Raw genomic sequence first — 12,445 nt, 5'->3', positions numbered from 1 at the left:
TTGAACAGCATCAAAAGGAATCAATGCAAAAGCACATTCGTGTGATTTAACAAAATTATATTTGTGCGTGCAAAGTTTCTGTTTTTCAGCAGAATCAAATCAACTATCATTGTAGGTTATCCTATAGGTTCCACTTGGCACAAACACTAATTAAAAGATAAAAACACATCTAAACAGAAGGTAGATGCAAGATTTAGTACTAAACAGGAGCAAAAACAAAAAACATAAAGAAAATTGGGTTGCCTCCCAACTAGCGCTATTGTTTAACGCCCCTAGCTAGGCATAAAAGCAAAGATAGATGTAACGAGTGCCATCTTTGGCACTAAATTCATCAATAGAGCGCTTGTGATCTTTAGGGATTTCTCCCTTTTTAGCAATAGCTAAACCTTTAGGCAAAAATTCAAGAAATTCATTTGCAGCAAAAGGTTCCTTAACGATAGAAGAACAATTGGGACGGACACTCATGGATTTGAGATCCGCGTCTCAATTACTAGAAGATTCACCCTTATTTTTAGGTACATAAATAAACTTGGCAGTTTTAGTAGGGGGTTTTGGAGTGTTTTTCATGGGGGAAAACGCGGAACCTAAGTTTGTAATGATATCCTCAAGTTTACCGATTCTAGCAGAGTCTAGATCGATTTTTTCATTGACTATAGGTTCTTTTTCTTTAAGATTTTTCAAAGTAACTCCAACCCTAGATCCAAATTGGGTAATATGATTATGAACCTTTTTATCCAAATTTTCAATCAACTCAATGGTGGCAATTTTATTTTCAATAATCTCAAGCCGTTGCATAACATGTTCTAAAGTTAAAACAGTTCCATTAATCAAAAGAAGTGGTGGACCAAACAGATCTAACATAGCATTATAAGCATCAAACGTATGGCTACTCACGAAATCACCATCGATAGCAATATCAAGAACACGTCTATTCCAAGGAGTAATGCCTACATAAAAATTGCGGAGAAGAACGGAAGTAGCAAGCTTCCTAGTAGCTTTATATTGGGCATTGCAAATTCTATGCCAAGCATCATTTAAATTTTCTCTCTCCCTTTGCTTAAAATTGAGAATTTCTTGTTCGGGAGTGAGAATAAGGATAGGAGGACTAGCCATAACGACAAGGTAAACGAACTAACACACGGGCAAACGGAAAAAGGCAAGCGAAAGAGAGGAGGAGATTGGGAAAGAGAGGGCGAATAAAATGGCAAGGGCGAAGTGGGGGAGAGGAAAACAAGAGGCAAATGGCAAATAATGTAAATGCGAGGGAGATGGGTTTGTGATGGGTACTTGGTATGTCTTGACTTGAGCGAAGACATCCTCGGCAATGGCGCCAGAAATCCTTCTTGCTACGTCTTGAGCTTGCGTTGGTTTTCCTCGAAGAGGAGAGGGTGATGCAGCAATAGTAGCGTAAGTATTTCCCTCAGTTTTTGAGAACCAAGGTATCAATCCAGTAGGAGGCTCCTCAAAAGTCCCATGCACCTACACAAACAAACTGAGAACTCGCAACCAACGCGATAAAGGGGTTGTCAATCCCTTCACAGTCACTTGCGAAAGTGAGATCTAATAAAGATAGTATGACAAGATAAATATATTTTTGGTATTTTATAATATAGATGCAAAAAGTAAAGATGCAAATAAAAGTAGATTGAAAGCAAATATGATAAGAGATAGACCCGGGGGCCATTGGTTTCACTAGTGGCTTCTCTCAAGATAGCATAAGTATTATGGTGGCTGAACAAATTACTGTCGAGCAATTGATAGAAAAGTGCATAGTTATGAGATTATCTAGGCATGATCATGTATATAGGCATCACGTCCATAACAAGTAGACCACTACTGCCTGCATCTACTACTATTACTCCACACATCGATCGACTCCTGCCTGCATCTAGAGTATTAAGTTCATAAGAACAGAGTAACGCATTAAGCAAGATGACATGATGTAGAGGGATAAACTCAAACAATATGATATAAACCCCATCTTGTTATCCTCGATGGCGACAACACAATACGTGCCTTGCAACCCTTTTTGTCACTGGGTAAGGACACCGCAAGATTGAACCCAAAGCTAAGCACTTCTCCCATGGCAAGAAAGACCAATCTAGTAGGCCAAACCAAATTGATAATTCGAAGAGACTTGCAAATATAACTCAATCATACATAAAAGAATTCAGAGAAGATTCAAATATTATTGATAGATAAACTTGATCATAAACCCACAATTCATCGGATCTCGACAAACACACCGCAAAAAGAGTTTACATTGAATAGATCTCCACAAGAGAGGGGGAGAACATTGTATTGAGATCCAAAAAGAGAGAAGAAGCCATCTAGCTAATAACTATGGACCCGTAGGTCTGTGGTAAACTACTCACAACTCATTGGAGGGGCAAGGATGTTGATGTAGAAGCCCTCCATGGTCGATTCCCCCTCCGGCAGAGTGCCAGCGAAGGCTCCAAGATGGGATCTCGCGGATACAGAAGGTTACGGTGGTGGAAGTTGTATTTCGTGGTGCCCCTAGATGTTTTCGGGGTACGTAGGTATATATAGGAGGAAGAAGTACATCGGTGGCCGCCCGATGGGCCCACGAGACAGGGGGTGCGCCCTACAGGGGGGGGGGGCTCCTATCTCATGGGGGCCTCGACTGCTTCTTGACTTGCACTCCAAGCTCTCTGGATCACGTTCGTTCCAAAAATCACGCTCCCGAAGGTTTCATTCCGTTTAGACTCCGTTTGATATTCCTTTTCTTCGAAATACTGAAATAGGCAAAAAAACAGCAACATGGGCTGGGCTTCCGATTAGTAGGTTAGTCCCAAAAATGATATAAATGTGTAAAATAAAGCCCATCAACATCCAAAAGGGGTAATATAATAGCATGGAACAATCAAAAATTATAGATACCTTGGAGACGTATCAAGGGGGCGTGGCAACGCTTCATCGGTGGCGTTGAGGGTTTCGTCCAGACAGCACATCGCTCCTCCCCAAGAGCTCGTAGTGGCGGAGCCGGCCGCTAGAGGAAGGGGGAGGGGCGAGGTCGGGGCCGCCGTGGTGCTCGAGGGAGAGGATGACGGGGCGGCAGATCAGCCTCGCCTCCGCCGGTAGACCCACCTCCGATGAAGGGCAATGCCGGGGAAAATCCGTGCGAGTTCTTCGTCAGGCTGCGCTAGCCCCCACGCCGTCGCCTTCGCCTCCCAATGCCATTCGCGCGGAAGATGGAGTTGGATCCGCCGCAGGCGTTGCGGCTGCATATGAGGGGCTGCGGGAACAGCGGCACATGGGCCGACGTCGAGTTCCCCGCCCCTCACGTCATGTATCTTCACCGAGGGTGGAAGACCTTCGCCCGCCTCCACAGCTTTACGGATGGGCCCATTCTCCATTTCAAACTAATGGAGGGTGGCCTCCTCTCCGTCAAGATCTTCGGGTACTTCGGGACTCGCGTGAGGTGCTGCGTGGAGAGCTCCTCCGACGATGAAGATTCCTCCTCAAGAGAGAGTGGCGAGGAAGACAACGGCAGTGACGACGAGGGCAGCGAGCGGTAGGATGACGGGTCCGACTAGGTGTCGGGCGCCGCTCCGAGCGGCACCGGCGACCCCATCATCCGTGTCATCGGCTCCTTGAACTTCTCGGGGTCGTCTCCTTGGGCGGCTGGCGTTGGGAGGCTGTGGAAGAGGAAGAGGGCGGGCGGCAAGGCCGTCAAGTCGGAGTACGCGGGCACTGACGCCTTCGTCACGTATTGACATCCTGCCGCCTCGTCTTCGAGCTTTGCCTCCGGCGCCGCCATCACCATCCAGCCCTTGGACGGCCATCGAGATGTTCTCTTGGTGTCTTCTGCCACTCGTAGCTCGCCTAGGCGCCCCTTTTTCCCTTCTGCTTTCTTGTTCCATTTCCTGAGGAGAGGGACAAGAAAGGGATTACGGGCACCTTATATCTTTTTAGTCTTGTAAGCCTTCGGGCCTTTGTTTTTTTAGAACTGATGACAGTGGGAGAGGATCCCACTGACTTTAAATTAAATAGTTAAGGGGGTTAGTACAGTCTCAGTACAGTCCAGTCAGCCTACATACATGAACTGCATATGAATGGGGGGGGGTTAGAGATTACAAGAGAGCATAGCTCTTACAAAGCAGCAACTAGAGATAACATGAACGTGGCCGACTCTGGCTTGGCCCTATGGACCAACATAGCAAAGTCATTTTTGAACCTGATCTTCCAGGATCTCAAAGTTGGCTGAACCCCTCTAAAGTGCTTGTCATTTCTTTCCTTCCAGATCCCCCAGGCCGCCACAGTGAACACCTCCATAAACATCGGCCCACCCCAAGAGATTTTGCCAGCGTGCAGCAATTGAAGTCTGCAGTCAGCCACCGGCCATTGGACCCCTATGATATCCCAGCATCTCCGGGTGAAGGGGCAGTTAAAGAATAGATGTTCCACATCCTCCTCAGGTGGGTTTTGGCATAGCAAGCAAGTGTAGTCATCATCTTGTATCTTGTAATGCCTTCTTCTCAACATATTTCTTGTGTTTAGGCGGTCAGCCAGCAGCAACCAGGCAAACATCTTCCATTGCATTGTGCATTTGGATTTCTAGATCCAACCAAAGGCCTCATCAACCTGCATGTTTCTGAAGCAGTGCTCATAAAATTTGGATGCTTTGAATTCGTCCCCACCCCAGACACAACTCCAAGTGTCAAAGCCTTCAGTCGGTGCAACATCAGCCGTTGCAAGTTGCAACTCAGTGACTTCTAGCCGGGCTTCTATCGATAGAGGCAAGTGGAACACATTACTTATACTCGCTGAAGGCAACAGATTTTTAACTGACATATCTTGATCTCTGGCATAAGAAAAGGCCCTCGGGAAAGCTTCTTCTAGCAATGTATAATTCCACTCGTCCTTCCAGAACAGAATAGTGTCTCCCGCCACCACAGAAGCTTTGGTAACCCCTTTGTAAACGTCAGAAAGTTGCATCAGATCTTTCCACCAAAACGACCCACAAGGATCAATCGCATGCGGGACACGATCCACATAATATGAATGCCAAACAAGTTGAACCCATGGTACATCTTGTTTGTTGAAGAATTTGTGTAGTTGTTTCAGCAGAAGCCCCTGGTTCTGAATTTTCAGGTTTATGATTCCTAGCCCCCCTTGTTCTTTGGTCTACAGACCAAATCCCACGCAGCGAGAGAATTCCCCCTGGTGCCATCATCGGATTTCTTGATCCAGAGACATGATCTACGGAGTTTATCCAAGTGCTCAATGATCCTGGGGTTTATCTTGATGGAGCACATAGCATAGATCGCTAGAGAGGTAACAACAGAGTTTAGGAGGGTTAGCTTGGATCCATAATCAAGCAAAGAGGCCGCCGCTGGGATTTTCTTCTGCACTGCTGTAACCATGGGTATCAGATCAGACACCGAAGGACGAGTCGTCCCCATAGGCAGACCCAGGTAAGTAAATGGCATTTGTCCCACAACACAACTGAACATTGCAGCACCAAATCTAACACCGTCCCTTGTCCCAGATTGATTGGGACTAGGGTTGATTTATGGAAGTTGGTTTTCAGTCCAACAGAAGTTGCATAATCCATCAAAATTCCTTTAAGGACGAGAGCTTGAGTAGGGCAGGCGGGGAACACCATAATTGTGTCATCCGCATATTGAATCACCGGGTAATTTTCATCATGCGATGGAATTGGCATACGTAGTTGTCTAGCCCTAGACGCTTCATTGATCACTGCTTGCAACAAATCTGCAACGAGGAAAAAGATGAGGGGCGAGAGAGGATCTCCCTGCCTCACACCACACTGACATGGAAACTGTTTTCCAGGGGTACCGTTCAGCAAGACAGATGAGGTGCCTGACGAGAATATGCATTTAATCCACCCAATCCATTTCTCGTCAAAGCCCATGCTTCTCATTATCTCAATCATAGGTTCATGTTGAATTGTATCAAACGCCTTGGCAAAGTCCAATTTCAGCAGGCAGCAGGCACGTCCAGAGGCTTGGCATTGGTGGATGTACTCGAACGCCCAGGCCAAGCAGTCTTGGATCAATCTCCCCTTGAGAAACCCATATTGGTTTATGTGGATGATCTTGAGGATTAAACCTTGCAATTATTAGCCAACAACTTGGTTATCAACTTCAAACAACAGTTGAGGAGAGTGATAGGCCTATAATCATTTGCCGTTTCCGGGGAGTATGTTTTCGGGATCAATGTGATAAACCCAGAGTTAAGACTCTGCAGATCTAGTCTTCCCTCATGGAAATCCGCACACAGCTTGTAGAAGTCCTTTTTGATAATGTGCCAACAGGACTTCAAGAAGCAGCCATTGAATCCATCCGGACCAGGAGCATGATCGGACGGCATCTCTTGGACCACCTTGTCAATCTCCTCGGTGGTGAAGGGCTTTGTCAGTTCCCCAAGTCCTTCAATCCTCTTAATAATCCTAGCAAGATCAAATTTCATCTCATATGGTTCTGTCAACCCTAGTCTGTTTTTGTACGTCTGATAAAGCTCTTGAGCTTTCCCAACATGGTCTGAGACAACAATCCCATCAGAGAGTTTGAGAGAGGCAATGGGATTCCTTCTGAAACGTTCACTCGCAGCTGAATGGAAATTTTTTATGTTATCTCCCCCACACTGAAACCAGCGCACAGTGTACCTCTTCTTCCAATATTCCCTTTTGTATCCCAGGAGAGTTACCAAGTGTTCTTTTAGAATCGAACGAAAAATTTTCTCTGGGTTGTTAGGGGCCTGAGGTCCTCAATTCCATCCAGCTCCAGCAATGCCCAATTGGAGTTATCAATACACAGATTCAGCCTAGATATGTTTTTACTCCACTTTTTCAGAGCGTACCTCAAATGCTTAAATTTTTTACACAGCAGAGCAGCCGAGTTATGTGCAAAACAATTTTTGTCCCAAGTGGATTGTACCACCTCAAAGAAACCCGGGTGTGAAATCCAAAAATTCTCAAAACGGAAAATTTTGGTTTTAGGCACTCTTGTTTCAATGGAAATCACACAGGGCACATGATCCGAGACAAGTTTTGGGAGGGGGGCCCACTGTTGTATTTGGATAATTGGAGGTCCAATTAGCCGAAGTGAAGAACCAATCCAGTTGTTCTAGTAGCGGGTCGATTTGCATGTTACCCCACGTGAACCTCCTCCCTTTGATAGGCAATTCAACTAATGCTTGCGATTGGATGAAATCATTGAAGGTAAGCATATCATTCACATTCCCCCCTGGCTTATTACGATTATCTGGAGCTTTGATGTAGTTAAAGTCACCACATAATAACCAGTCCTCATCGTCTGGAATTTCAAGATCAAACAGCCAGGAGGTGAAGGCAACCCTGGTGGTTCCATCACATGGGCCATACACATTAAAAATATTCCAGGATTTAGCAGTATGCAAGGAAGTAATTTAACACCCAAGGCAAAAACTCAGCACAAATAACACTGCCCACAAAGATCGAGCTATCCCATAAAATAATCAGACCACCAGAGGCCCCTTGGGACCACTTCAAATTTATCGAATCTTTTAGGACAGAAGGTTCTCACAAAAGACACATCAAAAGAGGCATGTTTTGTTTCTTGCAGACAAATAACAGAACAACTACTACTATTAATTGCATTACGCAAGGCTAACAGTTTTTGATCCGAATTGATCCCCCTTACGTTCCAGCATAGCACCTTCCATGCCTTATGCATCTGGATTGAGGACATCACTGTCTTTCTCCTGCGCCACCATGGGCGACATCGGCTTCTGATTGCTTAGCTGATTTGGACGCATACCACACAAATTAGTACCAATAGACTGAATGGTAGAAATGTGTGTGTGGGGCGGGAGGAATCACATAGTGTACCTTGTCCTTGCTGACAGAGACATGTGGCAAAGTGGCAGAAGAAGAGCAGTGTGCCATAGGAACTTTCCTAGGTTTAACTTTGGACGTTCCCAACTTCTTGTCAGACAAGGGGGGCACCTTAAACCCATCATACTTGTTAGTCCTTGCACTCCATCGAAGCATAACTGTATCCACATGGGCATGTTCACTGGAAAGCAGAGAATCAATGTGAGCAGCGACAGCGCTAGGTGGAAGAGAAGAAGCTGGCAAGACCTGCTCAACAACAACAGAGCCCTCAACAGGAGGCATATCAAAAACAGGCAGTTCCTCCTTAGCACTGAAGTATTCTCTGTCAAAGAAGATAGCAGCAAAGGAGTTTGAGAAGATTGTCCCAAACACATCAGACTCCGGTCGGATAGAGTTCAACACCGCTGTGCAGACCTCATTAAGTTGCAGCTTAATGACAGAGAACGGATTGAGCGACAGAAAAGCTCCATGAGAGTTCATAGCAGGTAGCAGTGATCTAGTATAGATCCTTTTCAGCATGCCACCAATCCAGCGCAGCAGCTCAGCATCTGCAGTAAGTAACAAAGAAACTGAAGCACCACTAGCCTGAACAAATGCAAACCGAGCAAATGGAATACCATTGATAAAGTTATCAACCAACTCTTCCACCTGGGAGTATTCTGACCAGACATCAGAGAGATTATCCACAATGTTGTGCTCTAGAGGCACACCATCCATGAGGGAAGGCCCATCATACTCAAAAAAAGATTTGAAGCTAAAGCCAGTATATGGAGGTGGGATTACAGGCCACGCTGCCCAGCCATTGTCCTGAACCTCATCTTGCATCTGTCCTGCATTATTCCACAGAGCATCATTGGCCACTTGATCTGCTTGCATCTCATCAATTCTGGCTTGTTGCATCAGAGTATAATATGGCCATGCATAAGGGTGTGGGGATGCATTGAGAAGAGGTGGGCATCCTCATTGTCCACCAGGCCTGGCACAAGATCACTGCCATTAAGAACATAAACTGGTACCGACCAGGAGCGGCCCACACCTGGAAGCAAGCCCACCCTAGATACAACCAGACTATGGGGCACTTGCGCCACGTCCTTGATATGGCACTTAACCAAAACCCTAGCTTTATTCTCGTTCGGACGCGGCCATGCAATCAGCTTTCCAAAGTTGGATACAGCTTTATACACATAGTGCTCAGTCAAATAATCCATCGGGAACACTAGCATCATGACCCAAACTTCATACTGGAATGCAGGCATTCGCATATTAATACCTTCATAATGGGGTGTGAGGATGAAATAAGAATCATCAGCCAGGGCATGAGGCCCATCTCTAATGGCCTCATCACGTCATGAAATATTATTGCAGTATCTTGGGGAGGAGCGCCCGTAGTCATGCCCCGGGGATGTAGCCATATCGATGAACCTCGTTAACAAATATCGTGCCTCGGTGTGTCGTCTATGATCTTGCATTAGCATTTTATTCTAACAAGTGGTATCATGAGCAAGGTTGCGAGAAGGCTATGCGGAAGATCATACGGAGGTGTGAGGATCATGCTCGACGGGTGCCAGGGAACGTCCGATTGGTTCAAGGTGGAGCATGGCGACGATCGCGGATGCAGTCGGTGGTGTCGGACACTTCAGGCGAGAGGCTTGAACCGTTTGATGGGATGCGGTCGGTAAGGATCGGCTAGACGTGGCGATCGGGCCGGCGTAGTGGCTGTTGAAGACATTGCGAAGGCGACGGATTCGGCTCGCGATCAGACCGCGACCAGACGTGGGGGACGGCCGGATAGATCAGAGTGCGAGAGCATCGAGACGATTCGCTCAGTGTTGTACAAGGGCGGCGGCGCGGCACTGCGGATGGATTGTGCTGGCGAGGTGGATGGCCAGGGTACGACATGGCTCATGCACGGATGATGCGCGAGGTGGCGTCTATTTCAGCAGGGTTGGTGTACGATGTACGCGCGACAGGGCAAGTTACAGATTGTTGGTGAAGAACCAAGAAACAGAGACTAGGAAGACCAGCAGTCGTCGAGATCAGCGGCGGGTTTTTCCGAGATGTACGGATCGAGAGAAGGCACGGTGCAAGGCAACGTACGAGAAGCTTCGGATCACTGTTTAAGAAATTGGCCGATTCAACGATTTATCGACCGATTAATCGCTACTCGGGTTGTGACCGCTAAGATAAGGCCATATCTTCACCATTAATCTCTTGGGCCGATTTATCGGTCTGACAACCGATTTATCGCGAATATTCCGATTAATCGGGTTGGGCCCATCTGTACACAAACCTCAAAATGGGCCTCCCTTTTCCCGCACAACATTGCCGCTCGATAGGGTTTGGGGTCCTCTCCAGTGTCCACACCGCTGCCATGTTTCGGATCCACACTGCCGCCCCCATTCCCGATCCACTCTAGCGCTGCCACCCCTTTTTCCTCCGACGGCTGAAGCTAGCACCACCGGAGCTGCCGTCCTCTAGATCGTCTCCTCCTCTTCCCCAATAGCTAGCTCACCTGTGCAGCTGTGCCCTCGCCATCTCTCCATCTCCAGCTGCAGACAGCCGCACGGGAGCTTTGCTAGGAGCAAGACTGCCGATGCCCGAATACTGGAGCTCGCCGCCGCCACCACTTCAGCGCTCCCTCCAGCAACAACAGAGCTCCGCAACACCTTCCTCCACTACCACAAGATCGGCACCGCCGTTCCTCCAGGGGCACTAGATCGACCGGAGCAGTTCGCTCCCGCCACCTCTTCCTCCAGCCGCGCGACATCCCAGCCGCTCCTTCCTCTAGCAGCAAGCAAGCTGAGGACTAGACCTGCTGGTGCTGCCATCCCAGCTCCAGGTAATATTTGTAGCTGCAATTGTGCTCCTTCGGTTAGAACTTAGTGGATAACTAGATGCTGCAATTGTTCCAGGGGACTAGATGCTTTGGTTAGTAGATGTCTAGATGGCCAAATACATGCTACAATTAATTTACTAATTGTTTGATACTTTGGTATTTTGGTTAGTAGATGATGCTGCTGTTACATTATATTTTGGCAATTTACTATGTTGAATACATGTTGTTGGCCTTGTCCAAATGTCTAATACATGTTGCTTCCGTTGTGTAAATGTCTAATACATGTTGCTGCCTTTGTAATTTTGTAGATGTCTGCTTCTGGTACTTCAGGGGAAAAGCCATTACCAATGAAGGCATGTTTGGGAAGGTGGCTGCCACAAAAGCCATTCCCAATGAAAATTACAATGCTGGTAAGCTTGTTCTCACTGATAATTTTGCCATATTGCATTTCTGAAAGTTTTGGGCTGGTGCATTATAGTTACAATTTTCTATAAATGTAGGGGAGTGGTGGGCAACTTATGGACTACAAACTCCTATATTGATGCACATGGCTTTGAGGATACTCAACTTGACCACAAGTTCATCCGGATGTGAAAAAAATTGGAGCATTTTTGAACAAGTAATTCTCAACTTGCAAATACTCAAATCTGATCCTTACTTTGTTTTTGACAAGATGTGAATCTCTAAGCTTCACTCTGCAATTTGTAGGTAGATGCAAAGAGGAGAAATAAACTAGATGTGCGTCGTAGGGACGATCTAGTTTATATTCAATTCAACGGAAGAATGCTAGACAAGAGAAAGAAGTACTCATCATCTTGTGATGTCCTCCTTGGTGAAGATGCTTCCACAACCCAAGATTGGATATGTGAAGATGCTTACATTGATGATGAGATGGGGGCAACCGAAGATGACAATGCAATGGAGCCTCATAGAAGTCTTAGGGTGAGAGAACTACATGAAGTGGAAGAGTTCGTTTGCGATGATGAATCTGACATTGTGCCTATCAATGAGGATGAGGTAGTGTTCGAGTCTGATGATGATGGGGTTGGGATAGAAGAATCCAATGAAAATGGTGAGGAAGACCAGATGCAACCTTGAATCCTATGACAATGACAATGTCGGAGTTTTGCTAGCAGCCTAGCACTTTATTTTGGACTTTTGGTTGTGAGTTGTGAGAGAATCAGAGAGAAAAGGACTATGTGCTCATTGGTGTTTGGCTGTGTTCTAGCAAAGTAGCAAGAACTATGTTATTTATGTTTTCTGGACTTTCTTATGACCTTGTTAAACCTTGTTTGAACTTTTCTGGACCTTGTTATCACCGTATATGCACTACTGTACTGTACTACTGTCTACTATTATGTGTTATCTCTTATGTAATATCTATTATACATGCACTGTTTGAGATGCAAAAACAGTACATGTGCTGCTGTAGTGTTGTTCTAATTTTGTGTCATGTAATTCTAGTATTCTACAATACTATTATATGCACTTCTGTAGTATTGTCCTATTTAAAGGCGTACTGTTTAAGTGAAGATTGGTTCTATTTTTGTCTTATCAGTGCTTGAAACCTATGACTTGTATAAAAAACTGACCGATAAATAGTCTACCGATAAAATCGATTAATCGTCCGATTTCTAATTAATCTCTAATCTCCAGCCAACCGAGACGATAACGATAAGCGATATCCCAAACATTGCTTCGGATGCGTACGACAGTACGAGACAGCCGCGCTGGGCTGCATAGCAGCG

General features: G+C 46.0%; 1 protein-coding gene across 1 annotated transcript; it reads left to right on the top strand.

Moving 5' to 3' along the window:
* Nucleotides 1–10,200: 10,200 nt before the first annotated feature.
* LOC119364301 lies at nucleotides 10,201–12,049 on the top strand. The gene is made up of 4 exons (XM_037629749.1): nucleotides 10,201–10,700; nucleotides 11,006–11,107; nucleotides 11,198–11,316; nucleotides 11,406–12,049. Exons 2-4 carry the CDS (start codon nucleotides 11,053–11,055, stop codon nucleotides 11,793–11,795), a joined length of 564 nt encoding a protein of 187 aa, XP_037485646.1. The 5' UTR covers nucleotides 10,201–10,700; nucleotides 11,006–11,052; the 3' UTR covers nucleotides 11,796–12,049.
* Nucleotides 12,050–12,445: the final 396 nt, after the last annotated feature.

The sequence above is a fragment of the Triticum dicoccoides genome, chromosome 2B (genome assembly GCF_002162155.2).
Source record: "Triticum dicoccoides isolate Atlit2015 ecotype Zavitan chromosome 2B, WEW_v2.0, whole genome shotgun sequence".
NCBI classification, from domain to species: Eukaryota; Viridiplantae; Streptophyta; class Magnoliopsida; order Poales; family Poaceae; genus Triticum; species Triticum dicoccoides.
Note: the sequence above shows the minus strand (reverse complement) of the source record. Positions and strands in the feature narration are given on the sequence as shown.

Bases quoted from the DNA above. Each gene is read 5' to 3' on its own strand.
- LOC119364301 (XM_037629749.1), top strand. From the start codon at position 11,053: ATGTTTGGGAAGGTGGCTGCCACAAAAGCCATTCCCAATGAAAATTAC. The intron at 11,108-11,197 runs GTAAGCTTGTTC...CTATAAATGTAG, and splicing joins CAATGAAAATTACAATGCTG to GGGAGTGGTGGGCAACTTAT. The intron at 11,317-11,405 runs GTAATTCTCAAC...TGCAATTTGTAG, and splicing joins ATTGGAGCATTTTTGAACAA to GTAGATGCAAAGAGGAGAAA.